Consider the following 23,774-nt stretch of genomic DNA (forward strand, 5'->3'; position numbering starts at 1 on the left):
CATTCGACGGACGCTGACATTAATTGGGAGCTGTGATAAAAATTCCCACGTTATTTATTTATCGTGTCCTAAAACTTCAAATTGAAAGGGTTGTTTACTCGCTTCCTTTCACAATACTTTTAAAGCAAGTAGCACGCCTACTGAAAAGCTGCAGTGAATCGCTGCGTCTGTGTGAATCGATTGAAATGAAAATTAACCAATTTGTCAAAACGGAGACGATGACAACCCATTCGATGTTGCATGCGCATCGGAGTATGGTTCGATCGGGGAGGTAACATCGCCACACCCATTTCTACGAGTAGCATGTGTAAGTCCTACAAGTCGGTGGAAGTGTGGATACTGGTTGACTTATATATATATGAGGCGATTATCTTAGTTCTCAAGAGTGGCGACACATCTACTGTTGATTTCAGGTAGAACGAATTTCAGGTTTAACATTTATGGAATTGGTCATAGATGTCCATGGGTTGCAGATACTACTTACCGTCAGGCGGATATCAAGTTCGTTTGGTACTCCATTCTTATACAAAATACAACATAAATAAATGTTATCTTCTGCGTATAGACTATCGTATTTTATCTTCTTTTTCTTTCTCAACCGTTCGCCACCCACTGCTGAGTGTAGGCCTCTTCTAATGCACGCCACTTTTTTCGATTTTGGGCTTGAGTTGTCCAAGCTTTACCCACTACTTTTGCTATGTCGTTCGTCCAGCGCATGGGCTGTCGCCCCACATTTCTGTGTTCTGTCCTAGGCCTCCACTCCATAACTCTTCTTCCCCATCTTTCGTCTTGGCATCTGCTAATATGTCCCGCCCACCTCCATTTGCTTTGTACAACTGCCCTGGCTATATCGTGGCTATATCGTATTTTATACTTCTGATAAATATGGCTGCCATCAGTGTCAACTGCCTCAGGCAACTCGTGAGTTCGACAAATCATTGTTAACAGTTTTCAATCATTCCCATTGTCTCAAGACTTATACCTTTGCTCTTTATAATTAATAGGTGTACAAGTTAAGACAGACAGCAGTCATTTCCTTGGGCGTCGGGTTACGATATCTGGCGGCGTGTCGTAAATTACTGAATGTTTTAACTATACTTATATGGAATTACATTGATCAAATAGTATTTGCCAATAAATTATAACTTACAAGAGATGGTACGAAAGTTGTTTAATGCTTAACATATTTCATATCGGAATTCGTTTCATCAACAAGTAAAATGTTTGGTGCGTGTGTATAATAAATACCTACGAGTAATTTACGATATGGTCACCTTTGCGTCGATGTCTCCGGGGAATGCGATGATTAATGTTGTCTATATATCCTCCTGCTACTATAAAATAGCTACTTGATGGATTAAATTTCTCTCAGATATGGTTATAACTATAACACAACCTGTTACATAAATATCTTCAATTCTTAATAACTATGATCGCATTAACTATTTTTTTAATATTGTTACAAAGTTACTAGATTGATTTTTAGCTATGAAAAATAATAATGTTATTTCCCTATAACTCAAATGTACTGAAACATATCTATAATGCCATCTGTTAGAATGATTTTTGGATTCCGTACTCAAAGGATAAAACGAAACCCTCCGCTGTCTGTTCGTGAGTCACAGGGCTTTATCTCTTAAACCGTAATAGATAGACACTTGATTTTTTACAGACGATGCAAAATGATGGTCGTTATAACAACAAATATTAAAAATTAATAAAATAAATATAGTTCAAAAAACTAAAAAACACGCCTTTGCGTCGATTTCTCCGGGGAATGCGATGATTAATGTTGTCTATATATCCTCCTGCTACTATAAAATAGCTACTTGATGGATTAAATTCCTCTCAGATATGGTTATAACTATAACACAACCTGTTACATAAATATCTTCAATTAATAACTATGATCGCATTAACTATTTTTTTATTTAAAATTTTAAATGTGATAGAGCCAGTATTATACCACTGCTACATTATCTACGAGTACTTCTAGAGTAAATCACAAGGTTCAGGAAGTTTATACTAACTGACTTAAGATTGTAGAGACGAGACGACCATCAGAAGTGTAACCTCAGAAGTGGGAACGGGGAGTGGGCTTTAGGCAGAACTTGCTTTACATTATCACAGATCTTCGACTGCAGCAGTGACCACTTACCATCACACTGCAGGCTTACTAATTCAATCTTAAAAAAAAAACAATATGCAGGTAAAATAATACGTACGGTCGACTATTTAAAACATAGTTTCAAAAATATTTGTATATACCTACCTGGAAGTAATATAATATCTTTTGATTCTTAAGTCAAAATTTATTATGTTTACATGTTTAATTTTTATCGGTATTTATTTTTACTGGAATTTAATATTTGTTCTTCGAATAAATTGCGATGACCTTAAGGTTAAAATAATTTAAAGCTTAATCTTCGGGTGTTGTTGTCAACGAAGCCATTTCTCGTAACTTCCTTACACGTACGTATCTGTATGATTAATCGTTGAATTATGCTTTATTTTACGGTATGAAATGGTAGAATACAAGCAAAAATAAGCTCTTTTGATATACTCGTAGCGTAAGATATAGATCTCGAGATCTCGGTTGGTAACTAAAAAGGCCGTGGGTAGTCGCATCGGCGCGGAAACATACAATATTTATTCGAGCCTTAGAAATTTAAATGCACAAACATTTTATTCCTATAAATCAATACCGTATTGTTTGCGCCTCTACAGACTTCGCACCGTATTGTTGGCTGTACGCGCAATCCTGGTGAACCTGGCTTTTCGTTAAATAATTCCCATATTACCATACAATGTGGCTTAAATATTCTGGGCTTAAATTCTTAAGGAGTGCACTGAAATATAATCTACTACAATCAACGTATATTTTAAATAAACTTAAAATTATAACAAGCATATTGTCTACGAGTCAAAATATTTTTTTTAATTAATGATAATGTTATAATGGTGCAGTATAGTCGCTTTTGTTATTCTTTGTCTTTTTTTAAATAATGTATATTGATTGAAAACACTACGTTAGTTTTACGTATAAATAATTCAAACCTACCCTACAATATAACGACTATTGGTAGTCAACCATAAACACAGTCGTTATGCTTTAAGAGGTGGCTACTTACTGCACCGATAAAGAAACTTTACGTCGTAATTACAACGGCTCTTCCATTTCACACCGGAACCGGTGCGTGTACAGCTGTCCCTTGTCGCTGTCCGAAATAGTCGTAAGGGTGGTTGACTGGTACCAAGCGGATGAAACGGAACTAACACTACCTATCTACGACTTTATTTTAATAATAGTCCTTCCGAGTTCTTTGCCTTCTTAAAAAGATATAAATATTTTTTACTCTACTTTCTTTTACGTGACAGGTAAGATTTTTGCATAAAGAATTTTATCAAAAATATTTAAGGTAGTTTCTGACTGTGAGTAAAGTCAAGGTGTCAGTATCAGGCAAAAACTTAATGAAAATATAATTTCTCGTGATATAAACAAAATTTCGTTCATGGTTTTTCCGATATTTTCCTTATGACCATAATACTGTCTTTCATGCATATTATTTAAATGTTTCAATATTTACATTCTAATACTAGGTAGATAGTGTTTATAAAAACTTCGAATAAAAATTTGCTTTTAAATGAGAAGGTGTTTTTATTATATACCTAATTTTTATTTTAATTTCCTTTTAACCGGTTTAAACATTAAGCGTTACTTATGAAATCGTTTTGAGTTTAGAAAGACGTTTTATTTCTACCTACCTAAATAAACATAAATACTAATATAATAACGCGCACATGTCAATGGCGTTATAAGTAATCTCATAATATATGGCGTCATTAGTAGATGTCATAATATCTAATTGCGGACCGCATTGTAAGTGTGTATCAAGATATTGGCAAAATTGAATATTATCGGGAGAATATTAATTTAAATGTAATAAAATAAGTAAAATGTCAACGTTATAAATGCAATGTCTTATCAACCTTATCATAATATATGTTAACACTTACTCACAGTAATAGTTACAGGGACCAAAGTACCTATTACTTATTGGCGTGATCTATACGCTATCGTCTTTTATGAGTGTGCTTACGTGTAAACGAATAATTTATCTGGAGACAGCGAGCTACGAGTGTAAAAATTCCAAATAATCGTACGTCTTGCCGTCCGACACAAAAACAATCGAGTAGTGAAGACGTTGGTGTTATCTCGTGTTTTATCTCGGAACGTGACCCCGCTATCGAAGAGCACGCCGCCCGCCCATCTCACCCACAGTTCTTCTGAGTTCAATGCAAATAAATATGACTTGGAGTGTATTTCACCCAACGAAAGCCATTAATTTAGGAACGTCGATCTGTCGTCCGATTGTTTACGGCGCAGCCGGACCACCTCGCCCGTTTATTAATTGATCCCCCGATAAAAGTTTATTTCTTGTAATGATTTACAAAGACTACATTATTTTTTCCGATTGCAGCAAATCAGCAAGATACTTCATATGGTATGACACGATAAAATTGTACAGATAAAATAAGTAGCAAGCTATTATTGTTTAAGTGTATCATATTAAGATTTATTCTTAAGAAATACTGTATTGTTATTTTCTCAAGGTATTTAATATAATAGGTAGGTAGTACTACAGTAATGTGAACTATAGGTATAAGATTAAAAATATATTCAATAATGGAAGCTATTTGCCAGCCTTTACTTAGAAATCCACTAGCAATCACACGGGAATGTTTCGACATATTAGATAAACGTACCTACAATTTTAATACCCATTTGCAATAATAAATTGAGGTAATTTTAATAATATTAAAAAGTGTAGCTTAGAATGAACTGGTAAAACGTTGATTAATTTATAAAATTATCCTAAAAAGTGGATTCGGGGTCCCAAGTTTTCCAACTAAGTTGGCTTGTGCCTTAATAGGTGAAAAAATATATTACAGCTGAAAGCAGAAATTACGGTTACTATAATGACTATTATTATAGGTTGAGTTAAAAACTGTAGTCATCCATGTTCTATTGTACCCAGTCCCATTTTCATTGGTATATGATCATTAAATTTTGATCATTAATAAGTATACGTAGTGTAATATAAAAGTAACTAAATATAAAAAGCCTTGATTTCACAAGGCTGGATCAACTGTCCCAGTAAGCGGCTTCTCTATTAAGTTAATTAATACAAAGGATTCGTAGCGGATTTAATTATCTGTCAGGGATCGCTTGGGAGATCTTTAAATATTTTAATTTGGTACAATATAAATGTCAGTGCTAGGTCCATATAATTTTTAAATGAATTTAATAAATCTATAGTTTATTTGCTTGATAGAAACATATATTTTTGGATTTAAATGTTTGTCTATGACTTACCGTTTAGCAAACTTGAAGTAAATGCAAAAAAAGAATACGAGAATAAAGATAAAAAAGTACTAAGATTAGGACCTAATTGAACTAATCGAAATCCATAGCATGAGTTTGTTAATATTTACGAGATTTTGTTCGCGATAGGTATTTCAAAATGAAGGCAGGTAAATTTATAGTACCTCCCTTGAACTATCGACTGCCATAAACATGGAATGGGGATCGTGGGCAGTGCTCCCACACTGTAAGTAATTTTTGATTTCGACACGGGATACAATGTAGTTCAGAGTAAAAGCATCAACTACGATCACATTAAAAATGATTATTAAATATACGTATAATAAATGCTGGTTTAGTTTAAGAAAACGTATTTTGTACATTTATGAAACTGCTCTACGAAGGTGCGATTAAAATTTTATTCTTTTTATGATGTATAAATTACGACGTAATTGTATTGGGTAATTTGAGCTCCAATTAACTTCTGGAATTACAATTGGACAACAAATCCATTCATACTTTTCCTATAAGTACAACGATATAAGTACTTGCACTTAGCACTGAGGTAATTGTTTGATATGTGGCGTGGGACGTCATAATTGTGTTCATGTGTGTCATCGCAGGCAGGACAGGAAAGATATTTTTGGGGTCTACAGAGCTATTATTTCTATATATAGCGCACTATGTGGAGTCATTTTATTACTCTAAATAACAAGCGTCTGTTTAATAAGTACATTTATATAAGTTAAATTAATGTTAAGTTATATTGTTTATGTTGGTTTCAAAATAACTGCCTATTTTAAGTGATATTTTGGCCAGGCTAAACTTAGAAACCACTGATCTACAAAAGTAGGGCCGGATTTAGAAGTCTAGAGGCCTTGAGGCAACAAAGGAGTGGAGGCCCCCTGGCCCCAAATTATTTTCCGAATAAAATGAACAATTTTTTCAGTAAATTTACATATATACAAAAATGAAAAACAAAAATATAAAAACAAAAACACTACCATAAAAAATTGTCACCATCACTGTCTTTGGGCAAGGTTCCCAAGACGCTGACAGCATTTCCTCTCTGAATTGCTATACCAATCCTTTGAGCGAAATGTATGCCAGCTCTCGGGTCCCCAGAGACGTCGACCAAACGAGTTGACAGCTGTTTAAACAGCTGTCAAGCATCCGGACCCCATGGACCCAAAGTTTCAACACCAAACGCCACAAATATATAGTTATTGCATAAACTAATATATTTACGACGTTTGATGCTTTCAGCAGCTGTAGCCGCCGCCCCCGCGCCAGAGGAAGACGCCTGGAGGTGAGAAGGAGCCAGTGTGTCGACACACGTAGCGTCCCACACTAGCATCCTCCCCCTCTTCCAGGGTATTAACGTCATACCATCGGGCCGCTTGCCATCGTCACGTGCGAGACCATTCGGCTCTAAACAAGCCGGCACGTTGACGGTGACAAAAGCCCGACGAATGACGTCGTTGATGGAAGCATGACGCGATAAGCGACCAGCACTGCGCTGACAAGAAAGTCCATGGTGTCCAAACACATCGACGTCAGCGCCGCATTGACAGCGATGGCGTTCAACGGTCTCTACCCCCAGGCGCAAACATGTACAAATTGATGACGTTAAGTTATCTAAAAGTGTACCTAAATTACCCGAAGGATATGCCTGCAGCCAAAATCCCGATTCTCGCTCTGCTACAGCAAGGAGACGAGCCCTCTCTGCAATATCATGCGCAGAATCGAGAAGTTGATTTCGCACAAGTATGCAGAGAGGTTCGTCCCAAAGTTTCTGTAAATTTAGATGAACCGGAAATTTTAGATTTGGTCCAGCCTGTAACCAAGCATCTTTAGCTTCATCCATAAATGTAATCATTGGTTCCTCAAAAATTTTGGACAAAACGTTAGAAGTTAAATTTTGGGTTTTATGGACTGAAAATAAAAAAAGCTGGTAGAGCAACACTAGAAATTTTAATTATACCCAAGCCTCCGTGCCTAATGGGCAATGAGGCCTGGGTCCAAGCGCGTTCATTCATATTACAATTTAGAACCGATGAAAGAGTTTTCATTATGATGTCATCTAATTTTAAACAAATATTATTAAATTTCCAAAGGGGTGTACCTCTCAAAAGATATGTAAATTTAGGGACAAATAAGCAAAAACGAATAATGAAAAGAGCCATGTGTGAATTAATTTTACGTAAACGATCTGAAGATTCATTATAATTTTGAATATGATTTTGGATAAATGAAGGTATTGACTCAGGAAATAATGGTGAGCCTAGGAGATGTAAAGAATTCTTATCTAAAATTTTGATATTAGGAGCCAAAGTTTTAAATCGTTCAATAATATATTATTTTTCATATAAAGATTTTGTATCTGAAACGAAAAGTTCACATTTAGAAAAATTTACGTCTAGACCAATATCGCTGAATTTATCTAAAACCTCTTGAAAATCTGTAAAAATAGTTTCTGTATCACCTCCTAGACTACCATCGTCTAAATACCAAGCGTTAAATTTTGAATTTAATTTTGATATAATGGGATGAATAGCCAAATTAAAGATTGCTGGACCAAGAGGATCACCTTGCTGACAACCAACAGATGACTCAAAAGCATGATGTTTGTACATTAATTTTGTAGGAGAACCATAACATTGACATTTTTTCAGTTGAGTTTTTCAATAAATGTTTTAATTGAATCTACCTAGATTCTTCCAGTATTCATGTTTGTACAAAGTAATGTAGATAAATGAAAACAGCGAAAAAAATATATCAAAGGAAAATATATTTTTACTAGTGTTTACTAGTCGGAATTAAAAAAAAAAATCCGACGTCTATTGTGGGGGCCCCTCTTTTATGGAGGCCTCGGGGTTGCCGCCCCGGTTGCCCTCCCTTAAATCCGGCCCTGTACGAAAGCTAAGATGGATCTCACAATGAAAAATTAATGATTCATTAATTTATGTACCTTTAAGCTAATCTTGGGATGAAAATACTTATAAAAAGATGCTTAAGACTTATAAACTGGGAAAAGCGCTATTTAAAAGTTGTTGTCCCATTATTTTTTCGAACGGAAGTAATGCAATTAAAAATAATTATATCATGTAATTAGTAGAATATATAATAAAATAGTCCTTAATCTTACAAAACATTTTGTTTATATAAATGTGGTCATGACTATAATTCGACTCTACATTATGTTTTTCTTGTACATGTTTTATTTGGGTTGATTTATTAAAAAAAAAAACAAATCTTATAAAACCTATAAATACTAGCTGACCCGGCAAACGTTGTGTTGCTATATTAATAAAAAAATGTTAAGGGTTAACAACCCTTATCACTTAAGGGTATGAAAAATAGATAGTAACCGATTCTCAGACCTACTGAATATGCATATAAAATTAGGTGAAAATCGGTAAAGTCGTTTCGAAGGAGTACGGTAACTAACATCGTGACAATAGAATTTTATATATAAGATATTTAAAAACAAGTCATATAAATAAAAATTAAATAACTCTCTAACCTATGTACCCATTGTTCGAAATCACCCTGGCAAATTATGTTTTCAAGAATAATTCTGAATTATTAAAATTGGTATGAGGTAGGTTTTCAATTAGACTGTTCTCTCTCTCTCTAAAGTTACTTTTAAATTATAATTCCGCTATATACTAATTATGGTTCTATTTACTTTGACTTAATTTCTTACAATCTAAATAGTTTAATCAATTCCTTACCGGAACTGTGCTAATGAATCGTTTGACTATCAACGGTTTATTAATGGGAGCAGAAAGTTTTGGTAAAACAATAGGGCATATACATACTTGTTAAACTAACGTACAGGAGCGTTATCAAAAAAGTAAATCAAGTGATAACGAACTGATGTACTGACACCGGACACGGCGCGAGGGGAGGCGCGGCGACCCAGACTGCGGCGACACGATTATAATAATCAATATAAATAATATTTACAACTACTATATTCTGTCAGTAGTGTCGTAACTGCCTCTTAGAGTCCAGGTTCAAATCCCAGGCCTTTTGATTTTTTAATGTTATGTGCGTATGATAAATTAATTATATCTACCACTTGCTATAACCGAAAAAATGTCGTGTGAAAATCTACAAGCGTAATAATTCTGTAGAAATAAAAATGCAAAGATGAGTACTAATTCGCAATTGGCCTGCTGGCCAATGTGCTACGGCCCAAAGCCGTTTCACTCTAAAAAGAGACCCGTACCTTCCAGTGGGACGGTTCAACTCCAAGCCTCCCAAGTACCTCTGCCCCATGAACATCAATAATGAGCCCCAAGTAGAGTTAGAGTATTGAATACCTGATTGGTTATTACCTGAAGTAAGTTTGAACGATTCGTATAAGATTTACTTTTTAACCGACTTCCAAAAAGGACGAGGTTTCTCAATTCGACCGTATATATGCTTTTTTTACTACACCCTTCAAACCAGGATGCATCAGCGCATAACACTGACAATAAATATCATGTAGATTTTCTACAAATTAAAAGTGTTATTAACAGTTCCTTGCTTTTGTAATTGCTTGGAGAATGGAATGACTCCACTAACCAATAATTAAGTCTATCCCACCACGATCTCCGCAAGGCTTTTCCACACAAAGCTTATGTCTTAATCCCAACCGGTTGAATTAAATGTCTTATTTACTTTGACTCCTTGATTTTATTTATTGAGTTCGTGAGATGGTCTTTAAGTATACTGTTCTACGAGTGTAACGTCGAAGTTACGTATAATTAGTAAATTTTATTAGTTAATGTTTCGTGTAAATTAACAGACACGGGATATGCAAATATGCGGAGCGACAATCATATCAAAGTAGCTGTTAGTTATCGTTAAATAACTTGCAAACAAGTTAGCAAAGATTACTTAACAATGTGTACTTAAACTTTATAGTTCCTTGCTTCAAAATGTACGTGCAATAGTATTTGTCGTAGCTGATTTCAAAATTATTGCTCTTAATATTTTATGTGCCTCTGGTTTCTCTCCCCACGTCATTAAGGTATTTTTGTGACGTAGATTTTATGGGAGGTATCCCATAAACATTTACATCACAAATGATGCAGAGGAGTAATACTGGGTTGTGTGGGATTTTAATCGCACAAAACCCTTCTCGGTGGCCCTTTTCAGTGCTACGTAAAGGACTCAAGAACTCCAGCGAAACTCCACCTGAGTTCTTTGGCGTGCTGCCCCTGTCGGGCTCTATCTGTGGTTAAATTTGGGAATTAGTTACACAATTATGGCTATAAAAATATATCTTAATATACACCTACGTTAAGATAATAATATTGTCTTTATTTTAAGTCTTCTAAATAAATCATGTTATTTCTACAAATATAATTAGGCCACAGATAAATTGACATTGTTATTATTGAAAATGGGATGCCGTAGAGCTTTTTTATTCTATTAAGATGTAAATTTTCCCTTTTATTTTCTCCATTTCTGGGTGATTTCCTGTTAATTACGGCGACGACGCTAGCAATAGGTATGTCTTTTTTACGTAAAGGAGTGGCTTTTAATAATAAATCATGTGAACAAATAATGTAATCTTCGTCCAGAAATAAAAAATACGAAATATTCGCCACCATTTGATAATCTCCTGCGTTCGAAAATTTATATAAGAGTGTGTATACAATGCACTCAATTACAAAAGACAAATAACGTTAGCTTATCACTAATTTGCATATTTATTAAGTTGATGAACTCATTCATGGGGTAAATACGGCGACGCAGTCAGGGCAAGCACACACTGTCGGCTTTCATTGAAGAATTATTGCGTCATAACGATTACGAATGTTCCTTATATTATTGTAGAGTAAAGTTTCGTTGATATGCTGGTTCAATAGGTCAGTCTGCTATTATTTAAATTACTTTAGGCAAATGCTAACGAAGTGCAATTCAAAAATACGCTAATCAGTTGTAACCAGCTTATCGATGTCCGAGTTATTATTTTGGGATTTCTAAGAAATGTTATCGTGTTCGTTAAAAAAAAAAACAATAATTAAAATATCATTAGGTTGGTTGGTACTATTTGCGCTTTAAACGCAAAGATACTCAGTACCTCGTACATATGCTACGGACAGCTACAAAATAATTTAGGTGATTATTTTGTTGTAAAATATTAAAAGCTATTGTTTAATTACAAAAATCAGGTTTAAAGATTCCGTTACTGTTACGTACATACATACATGCATACATACAACCCAAGCTAATAAAGCGTGTTAAAAATATACAAAACATGTTTTTTTTCTAGCCCGGGATCAAACTTGGAGCTGTCTGCGTATCAGATCAACCGTACCATTCATTGTATAAGTCATGCACATAAAATTATGACTTGATGCACATGTAGGTACCTAATAGACATTAAACATCTCATTTGGGTATTATTTTATGAAACCTACACTCTTCAATATGATTTAAAGCATTGGATATTCCCGGTAAAGATTATCTAAAGGAAAACTGCTGGCAAAACTCTGTGCCATAAACACGTGTTACACATCTCCATGCCTACTTGCAAAAAGTAAAATTGGCAGACTTCCAATAGTTGGTTATCACAGTTTTTTGATAACCACTTAATGTATCAATAATCCCTTCTTAGAATTGCGGGATGTATCATGTATTCAAGTACCTCTATTTGTATTTCGTACTTATGTATTTCTATATTTAGAGATTGGCCGCCCATAGCTCCGTACACAATGTAACCATGATACTTATATCAAAAGGAAATCTGTTAAAGGCGACAAAACGATCTGGGGAACCGATCAACCAAACTAATCTTCTGAATAATATTTTTTTCGTATAATAAAATTTAAGAAACGAATAAGCATCCAATATGGTCACTATTCACCACCGCCCAAGCAAATCTGCAACCAACTCCAGGATTTGGGGATTGGATTTGGGTCTCCTGTGAAATTTAGAAGGTTTAGGGCATGGCCCACCTTGCGGGCCAATTTCGGATTAGTAGACTACACAACGAAATACCTTGCAGAACCAATATGCAGCTTTAGCCATAATATTGTTTGAAATTCGAATGCTGGATGCTCTTATTTACGTAACATACAATAGGTACTATGTGCCTTTAAAACATTTGAGTTTTGAGACAAGTTCAGTCAATAAATGCGTATTTTCCCGTATGTCTATTAATATCGATTTGTCGTCCCTAAAGCAGTTATAATAAATTTAATAAATATATTGCGAATATAGTTCAGTTTCATTATGAAATTATGAGGAACAATTTGTAATAAAGTACTTATTGAGTAAAATCTAAAGAGCCCCCAGCATCATTCCCTGGGGTAATGTAGGTGGGCGGAGGTCGAGTGCTTAGATAGAGATGTAATATAAGTTTTGTTTTTTTTTTTACTCGTAGGTTATGTGCGATTAATTTAAAATTATAAAGTTAAAATTCCGCTGCTTAATTTAAAAATAAATAAATTGAAATAATAATAACGCGATAAGGGAATACAATGAATAATGCGTAGTTACTGTTATCTAAGACAGGTTTGAAAATTTTGTATTATTTTACCCGAATGCGGAGGGTAAAAATATGTTTTTCCAGCGTTTATTTGTATGTATAAGTACGAGTGTATGTCTCATTCTTTGGAATACCCTACAGCCCAAACGGTTTGATGAATATTAATATAAAGGATTTTTAATGTCGGTGAATTCGTCTAAATTGTGAAAGCGCCATAGGTAACAGTACTTAATTATCTTTAAAAAAACTGGGTTTTTATTATAGTTATTACTAGTACAAATTATACTTTATAACCCACCTAATATAATTTCATTGTACCTATTAATTTACTATCTCACTAATCTATTTAATAAATAATTGTAAAACGCTTCATAAAATCTAAAAGTCCCCAGGCAAATCGTGCACTGACCGAAAAGCGGACAATATAATAATATATATAAGGGAAATAATAAACAGGCTTGCTTTGGATGAATGATAATAGTTTATTATTCGAGTTATTCATTTTCATTATCCGTTGTCGCGTCCTACGCTATCGCCATTACGAATGAGAATCTCTAAGAAGTTAAATTACAAAGACCTTTTGTACTCAGTTGGTTTAACGATAGCTAACGGCTAATTATATTGGTTTTATCTATAACAAAAGTGGACATTTTATATAAATATTTCCATAAATATTAGGGCGTATACAACGGTTTAATGCGACGCCGCGTAGCAACACGACTACGACGTTTATTCTAAAAATCATGACAGGAGATCTTTTCACATGAAGGAAAAGACGGATATAAGTAGCATAATGGTGAATCATTCATCAGATATCAGTTTGAGAAAAAGAACCTGCGATTGCTTCACTTTTTTATACACACTCGCGACATAGTGTCGCGATATGACGGTGTGTCGTGTTTTTTACAGTGCAACTCGTAAATTTTTACGATACGAAATTGGTTCGACACGACATCGCAATGTCCCACGATGCGACATCGTATCGGTTGTATTTGTAAAGCCTTTACACTTTGGACAATACTTAACATTTTATACCAAACGTGGCTATTTTAAAGGCATTTTGAATATTTTATTACCGCGCGAGCATTGACAAAAGCATCTACGTAAATGACAAAACCCGATCGTTTATTACTTATATTACCTTTACTTTGAATAATATATGGCAATAATTTATATTACACACCAAGTCAGATGTTATCTGAAAAACGTGGTACAGATTTATTGCAATAAGTTACGGAATAAGTAAAATGTTATTAGATTAGAAAGTTTGATTTCAGATAGATTATGAAAGATGATATACGAGTATAACATTTAGGTTTTTTGTTGTCATTAAAATAAAAAAAAAAAAATGTGAGCCGTCACGGGACGCCTGGCAGATGTGAAACATCGACATTATTTTGTAAAAGTAATATGCAGAAAAGAACATATTGTGATAGGAACTAAATATGTCATAATGATAAAATAAAATATTACGATTTTTTTCCAGATAACGATGACTATTTATTGAATAAACATTAATTATTTTCATTAAATACAAAAATTTACGAATTTATTTCAAATCGTGACTACTTAATTCGATCGCACAGTCGATTGCGCATGGCGACGCGTCGCCACACCGTACACACTACTGCATATAGACTGTATATATATACCATCGTATAGCGGTATGCGTCGCCACGCCAGAAATCGGTTTTACGTGCGGCTATAGATGTTTCACATCAAAACTCTCATAAATTGCAGATTGCATATGAACTATATATGTACTAAGTTTGTCTTATAATACGTATCACATGTGAATAAATAAGTGTGAGTAAATGATTGAAAAACTTTAGGTTTCCGTTAGCTGTTGGTTTTTTACTTATTAATTACAGCAAAAAAATACTATGTTAACCTTTAAAATTCTAGTTGGTTTTTCTGTTCGTTTTTGTTAACATTTATTATTAGATATGATTTGTTTTGAACTACCTACTTGAATAAAATTACGAAATAATAATAGAATTTGATTACTGCTGGGGAAGACCTGGAGTATATTTCACCAGGGTACCCCAATATAAATTGGTGGACTGTTATCCAAAGATAACAACAGACATGGGTGGATTAACGAGCCTTCCGAAACACGGAAAAATATTCAGAACATTGAATGTTTAAGAAGGTAACTAATAGGGCCTAAAATAGTGTTAATAATATAGCAATCTAAATACTACTATTTTACAAACTACTTAACTAAAAGTAAACTGCGGCATTTTTTAACAGCTAATCTTCACCAATACTTTACCAACTGTAGAAGTGAGCGTATTTCCATCGTTTTTGTAAATATTTCCGTTTATGGTTATAAAAACATCTTGGTTGTAAGGTTTAGAAAGAAATTCATATGTTACTTAACTAGTCATTACTAGTCATATAAATGACGAAAACAGAAACATTAATATTATCTGTCTTTTTAATATTGACATAATATTAGAGTATTATTTGATCATATCATTATATGAATTAGAGTCAGTTAATGGCCGGTGATCAAATCACATAAGCCTTCACTTCGACAATAAATTAATTAATTATTCACGTGTCGACGTATTTCATTACCTCCACATGCAATAAATTTGACACAGAACACATTTGTCTATTACAATAAATTTTATATATTTATTTTATCTTTTAAAATGTAATCAAATAAATATAAGTGAAATGTACCTATGTCTATGATTTAAGCATACAACTAAGAAAGTAACTTATGTTTTTGGCACAGTATCATTGATAAGTAAATAAGTACATAAAAGAACATAATAATTAAATAAGATTGGATTTTATTTTATCTCCTAGGAAAAGTACGCCTGCATAGCACAGCAGTTAATACACCGAAAGACGCACATGAATTCGGGTTCGATTCCCGGACTGATGATGAAAGAACTTAAATTTCGGTTCTAGGTGTGGTTGTCAATGTTATATCAACTACATACAGGCATTGAATAAGGACATGTGAGTAGAAAGCGTTATTTATTATTTATTTATTTAGGACTCCAGCGTAAAAATACAGCTTAACGGGGTTGCACTCAGGCGTAGCGGCATTTCGGTACTTTCAAAATACACACTGCTTTTTGTAGAATTCGGCAGCATAACAAGTCGTTGTCAAGAGTCATGTTATGTGTGTAGTAACATTTAAAATTATTTGTTGTAACCAGTTTTTATGCATTGTCAGTAGCAACACACCTACACTCCAAACTGAATTAAATAGTTCTTGTCACTTCAAACTACTTCAAACAAAGGCCTTGCATTATTGAAACATTTTGGAGCTGATTATTATGCTGGTTTTTTGTCCTTTGAAACCGGTACAGAAGATTGAAATGAGGCACGGGATATAATAGGAATAAATTTTTCATTCAAATCCTTCGACGATGTTATTTATCAGGTTTACAAAAATGCATCTCAACGGTTTAAAAATATTGGACAAATATTATTTACTAGCTGACCCGGCAAACTTTGTACCGCCTCAAAATCAAATATATTTCATATAAAATATAGCCTATGTTACTCGTGGATAATGTAGCTTTCGAATGGTGAAAGATTTTTTAAAATCGGTCCAGTAGTTTTTGAGCCTATCCATTACAACCAGACAAACAAAGTTTTCCTCTTTATAATATTAGTATAGATTTACATACAATGAAACGAAGGTTTCATAAGTAGTAAAGCTCTTTTTCGCTGAAAATATGGGTTTCAAATTAAGCGAAATAGCGGGGCAGCTTTTCTATAATAAGTAAAGCTCCTCTTATCTGAAGTAAGGTACTCGTTACAAAACGCACTTCAAAGCAATGAAGGGTATTTTGTAAAATATTTTAGAGAAACAAGACCATTGAAGTAGATTTGCTAAATTTACCCTCATCTACTTCTGTACCCTTCTACATGTTGCTACTTACTTGAAGTGTGCTTATAATAATATTACTAAAAATATTAATATATGCTTTGCTTTATTATTCTCTGCTCCTGTGGTCCCGGGACTAGAATAGGGCTACGGTATCCCCTGCTTGTCCTAAGAAGCGACTAAACGGGGGCTTCCGGGGGTGCAGGCGGCAAGAGTGGGAGCTCGAACTGTGCAGCAACCAACCCCAGCAAAGACGGCAGTATGTGTGGTCGCATACCGTCGTAAATACCAATTGTACGGCAGGAATGTAAATTGCGACGCCGGGTTTTATGACATTTTTACCGCACTAAGACTAAGGAGCGATTCTTACCATTTTAAGGTTCCCCCTCGAGATCAAGAGGTACTAAATACTCTAATTGGAAAGCTAATAAATGAACTTTGAATTTTATTTGAGTTATTATTAAATATAAATGAAATTGGTTTATAAACAGACTGAAATGATTTATCTGAACAAAAATTAAAGGTAATCTAGGATAGAGAATAGTGTAAGGATCAGACATCACTAGTAGTACTTTTTATGAACCTTACTGTTTCTTAGGACATGTTTACACTTTAAAGTTTGTTAGACGAGCTTTAATAAAAAATAAAATTTCTGCTCTAATAAAAAACGAAGGGTTGTCTTAGCGGCGGCGCTACCGAAATTTATGTAGAGATCTTCAAATTGCTAAATTTATTATTTTCCTACAATTGAAAATTAAGCGCGCTCCTTTTACCAAATTTCCTACAATTCTTATACAATTACGTAAACTTATAATATACTTAATGACAATTCCAGCGTAAACGAAATACGACCTTGCTGAATACAAGGTAGTTTTATGTAAGAAAGTTGATATCATTGAACTTGCGTGTATATTAGTTCTGATGCGGAAACAAAATACACGTGGATGTAAACTGTAATATAAATATTTTATTTCGATTGTCCCGCTTTAGATTTACAACTTCACAATAAGTACACTCTGCGATATTTAATAGGATTATCTTATATATAAAATTCTCGGGTCACAATGTTAGTTACCGTACTCCTCCGAAACGGCTTTACCGATTTATATGCATATTCAGTAGGTCTGAAAATCGGCTAGTATCTATTTTTCATACCCCTAAGTGATAAGGGTTGTTCACCCTTAACATTTTTTTAATTATATGGCAACACAACGTTTGCCGGGTCAGCTAGTTTGGTCATAAAAAGGTAAGGCTATGCCTATTAAATACCTATATATTTTTAATCTCCGCCTAGTACAAAATCGAAGTACGGATTTTTCGTATTGATCTGTGAATCAACAATATTGTATTATAACTAAGTATTAATATTTACTTCAAATTAAATCCTCAATTCAAAGTTCAAGTCAATACTATTTTTGCAATTGTACAAATATTTGAAGGTGGTAGAACCCTTTGTGGTTCGACTCCGGCGGCACCACCGCCACACCTATTTCTACCTAATAACAGCAGTGTTAGGCGCTGCTGTGTTCCGGTTAGAAGGGTGTGGTAAGGGAGACAGACTTTTCCGAGGCGATCCAGCTTAGTCCTCAGCGGTAGCGGCGCATCTGTGGCCGACCTCAGGTAGGAATATCTAATCCTATTTGGGGTTGATTACAGATGTCCATGGGCGGCAGTAGCCGTAGTAGTACAAGGTGGACTGCATGCTCGTCTGCTACTCCTATATAAAAAAAACCTATGTATATGTAGACTAATTTTCATTAAAATATTGAGTACGAGTATAATGTAGCAGTAGGTAGGTATTACAAATACAAACACAATCATATACTTAATACGAAACAAAGATTGAATGAAGTTTTACTGTCATTTAAAGATCAATGACTATGAAATTTATATGTTACTCGATGTATAATTATTTCATTACAAGTGTATCTTCGAGCTATCATAGATATACCGGTTTTGATTACGCCTACTTATCTTAAAATATTGGGAATGATAAATATTGGTGCTATAACATAAAACAACAAATATATATTTACAAATCGATAAACATTACTTAATAGATAGTACATCTATTTTTAATACACCCACCTAAAGATGAACGATTCGGCTATAAATTAAGGGACCTTACGACCTTAGTATCAGATATTGACAAACCTATTAATTATTACAAAACGAATATAACGTACGTAACAATTCGTAAATGAAGATATCATAAGGTTTTGTAATGAATTATAATCGCATGTATCAATCAATGTAGGTAATTGTACCTACATTAACACTTATATTACCTACTAGTTTTTGCCCGCGGCTTCGCCCGCGTTTAAAAGAAAATAATATAACATACATAAAACTGAAAATTCGTACCTTAACTTTGCTAAAGATCATCACTTGATCAAATGCATAGTTTACGATTCAATCCTTACTAATATCGATTTAAATAATCGATGTTTTGGGTCCAAAAGATCGATTCTCTGATTAATCGATCTTAGATCACCATCCCTAGTTCCCGTGGGATTTCCGGGATAAAAACTATCCTATGTCCTTTCTCGGGTCTCAGACTATCTTTGTACAAAATTTCATTAAAATCGGTTCAGTGGTTTGGTCGTGAAGAAAAGACAACCAGACAGACAGACAGACAGAGTTACTTTCGGATTTATAATATTAGTAAGGAATAAGGAATAAGGATTATAGGTATCGGATCCAGGATTAGTGTTTTGATGGCGCTTCACCCATTTGAGTGTAAGCGTTTATCAAGGTAAACCTTTCTACCAGGTTGTGTAGAATAACATATTTCGAGTTTTCGTTCCATATAAGTATGTCTCTTTCTTTGGTCCTACAGTTCAAACGGCTTGACGGATTTTAACATAAATGCAGTGGCGTTGTATTCGTCTTCGTTCGTCTTAGTTTTGGGGAGTCACAGGCTACATGAGTCTCTTTTTAGTTCTTTAATTATTCTTAAGCAGTCGGGTTTATTTATCAAAATCGTAAACCCAGTTATATATTTTTTCACTTTTAACGCATCGCGACTTAGTGATTCTGAAATTCTTCCTCTCAATCTAAACTGCTTGATATATTTTATTGAAAAGTATATAACAGCAAAACCGTTTAACCCATACGTTTGTATAGCATAGACGGCATAGAGAATATTGTGCCAAATTATTTGCCAATCTTATCAACAAAATAAAATGAGTTAGTTTGAACATCAAAGTAATCATGAATATACGTAAATAATGTATGAGTATGATTTATTAATTGAAGTATTAAATTCGTTGCATTTCTTTGATTTGACGCCACTATCAAAAACCCATGAATTATTTCATTACTATTGCCACTTATTTGCTTAACGAGCTATAATAATGATATAAAACCTTTTTAAGTAGTGTTACTTTCTTATTTCACAAATGAAGCTGTAATAGTGCATTATGCAATATGAAGTTCACGTATGAAAACCGTAAAATCGATGCAGTTGCATTTAACAAGATAAGGAACTGTAATTCCACTTTTATGATTCCATCACTCTTTGAGTATTAAGTTATATATATAAAAATCCCTTTAACGAAAGCAATTTCTCTTTGACAACCTTGAAATCTGTGAGTGTAATCCAATTACAATGACATAGAGCTGATCACTTGATTAATACGTGTGGATTTGATCAAATACGACAGAATTTTAATATTAAGTTGTCGTGAATGTCTTTAAATCCTTCCTAGAAGTACTTAAATTACTCGCTGCAAAAATTATTGCGTATTTCTATCATTGCGTTTTGTCGATAATTTTATAAGTACTTATATTTTTAAGCAGAACGGTAAAAACAGGGTAGTATTTTACCGGAATAGAATATACGTAACAGGGTTATAATTACTTCTGATGCTTAACAATTAATTATTTCTTTTTCTATAATAATGGGATAATAAATAAAGAAAATTGAACTTAATGAACGTAGGTAATAAATGTAACGTAATGTTTAAAATTTACTTTACTTATATACTTTTCTGGTCAAGATTTAAAGGCAAAAAATATATATTTTTTTAAGAGAAAATAAATAACTCCTACAATTTCTAAACATTGATCTTTGGTTATAATGTTCTACTAATTTAATTTCACGAATCTCATTGTATATTTGTGTAAGTACATACGGGAATAGTGTACTTACCGAGTTAGATACGGGATGCTACGAAATAAATGTGGTTTGTTGTGACAAAGCGAATGGGTTGTGGTTAGAATTTCACCATAGCTTCCTTTCGACATAACATGTGCGACGTGCGTTTTGTTATTATTATGCATTATATAGTTGTTAGCAAAGACATGCAATATTGACTTTTCTGCAAGACAGTTTTCAAAGATTTTCTTTGAGGTCCTTGAGTTAATTTAAAATAACTTTTCTGGCATACATTTAAATTGTTTTCCGTTATTTGCATTTATATCTTTTCTGTAGAAAAGACACTATTCAGACGTTTACTTTACAGACACTTGAGTTATATTAACATGAGTCGATGAGGCTGTTTTCATGCTGTTTTCTTTGTCGTAATAAATTCTTTATACATTGCTGAGACAAGTCAGCGTACACAAAAATGGGTCGAGTTATAAAAGCCGTAATTATGTTTATCTGAAATGGTTTTCGATAAGTTCAAACATATTTTTACGAGTTACTTATTACGATGTAGAGTCTTGAGCGACTCTTTGACGAGTAAACGTCTCTTTTACTTTATTAATTTAATAATTCTGGCTCTGTATGTCTTTTTAACTTCCAAAGCAATCTTTATTTCTATTTCTCAAACTTTATTTTTATTTTCAATATTTAAATTAGGTATAGATAGATTTGAATGTTTAATCAAATATTTTTATTGTTTATATTATACAGGCTTCTATATAAATAAAGCACTTTACACGCTGTATGATTAATAAAAAATAAAATAACGTAAATTTAAGTGATTTTACTTCTTAACACTCATAATTAAAATTACAATATAATTTAAAACATGATACTCAAATAACTATGATGTAGGATAAGTTATTTTTAAAATGTTAATCTCCTTTGAAATTTATTGTTACTGTTTCTACTGTGGCTTTTAAATCAAACAGGTGGTTTGTGAAAATAACGCTTCCTACGTCAAACATTGTTATCACTAAATGTGGGTATAGAAAGTATATTTAATAACAAGATATATAATTCAAATCTTAATTAACATTATGTATTCAGTATAAATGATAAAACTGTAATATAAGTAGTAATCAAAATGATACACGAAAATCTCAGTTACTAATCAGTAATCTGTAATCTTACCTTCCGCCTTTTTGGTTTCTCCGACGGTTGAACGTGATTTTTCTTTCGTATATTCATTGTTTATGCAGTTTTAAAAACACATTTTAAATTTCTAAATCCACTTGAGTTTCGAATCACAATACGTAAATCAATTCAACTCCGTCTCTACATTATAATTAAAAGTTATCAAATTCACTGCGAGTACCGATTCAAATTAAACTGTTTCACAAGTTCTATCTCAAGTTAGTACACCACATACACAGCGACTCGCTTGAAGGGTTCGACAAATCCAGACGCGAGTGAGACTGGGGCACATATTACTGAACAACGCTTTCACAGACCCGCTGAAACTGCGTGCTTTCCCGCGAGTGAAGTAGCGTCCGTGAGCGGCGCGGGATGCGTCTCGCTACGGTATCAACATGTATTAGAGTGGGCATCCTTCGTGTGATGCTCCCGCCTCCGGGTACTACGCGACACCGCGCCCGCCGCTCACGCCTCCCGCGCCCTCCAATATTGTCCAGCGCTTACGATTCACCCTTCGATATTTAATTAATAGTGGTAGAATTTTGAGTTTGATTGGAACGGTAATGGTCACACGGGCTAATAGCTGGACGATGTCCGACGGTTCGTGTCTGAAACGTATGGTAAGTTAAGTTTAATTTTCGAATACAGTCATCAGAACTAAAAAGTAGTGGTTTATGTACTCTTTGATCAAAGCTTTTACACGAGCGACGGTAGATAGAAATTACTACATCTGTCAATAATTACATGTAAATAGGCATACACAAAATTATTTTCTTTTGTTTCGTAGTATTAAAGCTTATTTATTGAATAAAAAAAATACATATATTTTAATACATTGGCATACTAATCTTTAAGTATTATACGTATCATATGACTTTTTTTTTAGCTATAGAAGTATTTATTTATTGGATAATAATAAGATTGTATACAATATTTGTAACAATAAAATTAAATACATATAAAATAAAATAAAATAATAAAAAATATATATTACTATGGAATTTTGATACTAGTCGAACTAGCGATTAGTATAAAAATCGTATTAAAATGTTTATGTACGTGTGAAATATCAGTACTACAGAGTAGTACGTAAATGAAGCTAACAAGTTTTATTATTGGGTAGTTTGTATAAAGCTGATATGAATAAGCTTCGAGATGTTGGTTAAGACTCTGTTCGCTTTAGTGCCGCTTACTCTGCGATCACTGAGAGCTACTTAATGACTATAAGCGAGTTGGAAATAAACGTCAATAGCACTGACGCTGCATACAAATTGTACTTAGTATACACTTTAAGGAGTTATGTTGACTTACTTTTGCTCGCGGATTTGTCCTTCATTATTATTGTTTATTTTCTAAATTGGCATGATTTATTGAGAGCCATGAATAGCAGAAAGGTCCTTGAATGGAGACGACGTCTGGGCAAAAGGAAAGGACGTTCCCAACTGATGAACATGATAGGTGGACTGATGAGCTAAAGGAGACGGCGGGATGCTGGTGTCAGACGGCTGAAGGACGGTCGAATTGACGCGGATATGGGATGTGTCTGTCCAGCAGTGGACTTTTAAAGGCAGGACCAATTGAGTGACGTGATTGCAATTAACTTATTCAATATACAAGATATAATATCATATTAAGAGCTGCGTGATTTCAAACTACGCCCGTATTCATCTTGTATCTGTTGACGATACGGACTATCCACCAACGTGTGTGTCCAATGCGTTCCATATCTTTTATGTCTTAAATCCAATACTATATATGGATGTACTTATCA

The 23,774-nt window shown here is 33.7% G+C and overlaps 1 protein-coding gene and 1 pseudogene across 2 annotated transcripts in view; both read right to left on the bottom strand.

The window, feature by feature from the left end:
• Positions 1–22,515, bottom strand: part of LOC140747686 (tyrosine-protein kinase transmembrane receptor Ror) — a 48,358-nt gene extending 25,843 nt beyond the window's left edge. The window contains exon 1 of one of the 2 annotated variants that reach the window (XM_073080223.1): positions 22,001–22,515. In XM_073080223.1, coding sequence (XP_072936324.1) covers positions 22,001–22,057 — 57 coding nt within the window. In that variant the 5' untranslated portion in view covers positions 22,058–22,515. The remainder of the gene's footprint in view (positions 1–22,000) is intronic. The other variant, XM_073080222.1, reaches the window with a different exon arrangement.
• On the bottom strand, positions 595–7,996 carry LOC140747819 (uncharacterized; annotated as a pseudogene).
• Positions 22,516–23,774: the final 1,259 nt, after the last annotated feature.

This window comes from Epargyreus clarus, unplaced genomic scaffold (assembly GCF_041222505.1).
Source record: "Epargyreus clarus isolate Ecla_fem2 unplaced genomic scaffold, WU_Ecla_fem_2.2 ptg000015l, whole genome shotgun sequence".
Taxonomy (NCBI): domain Eukaryota; kingdom Metazoa; phylum Arthropoda; class Insecta; order Lepidoptera; family Hesperiidae; genus Epargyreus; species Epargyreus clarus.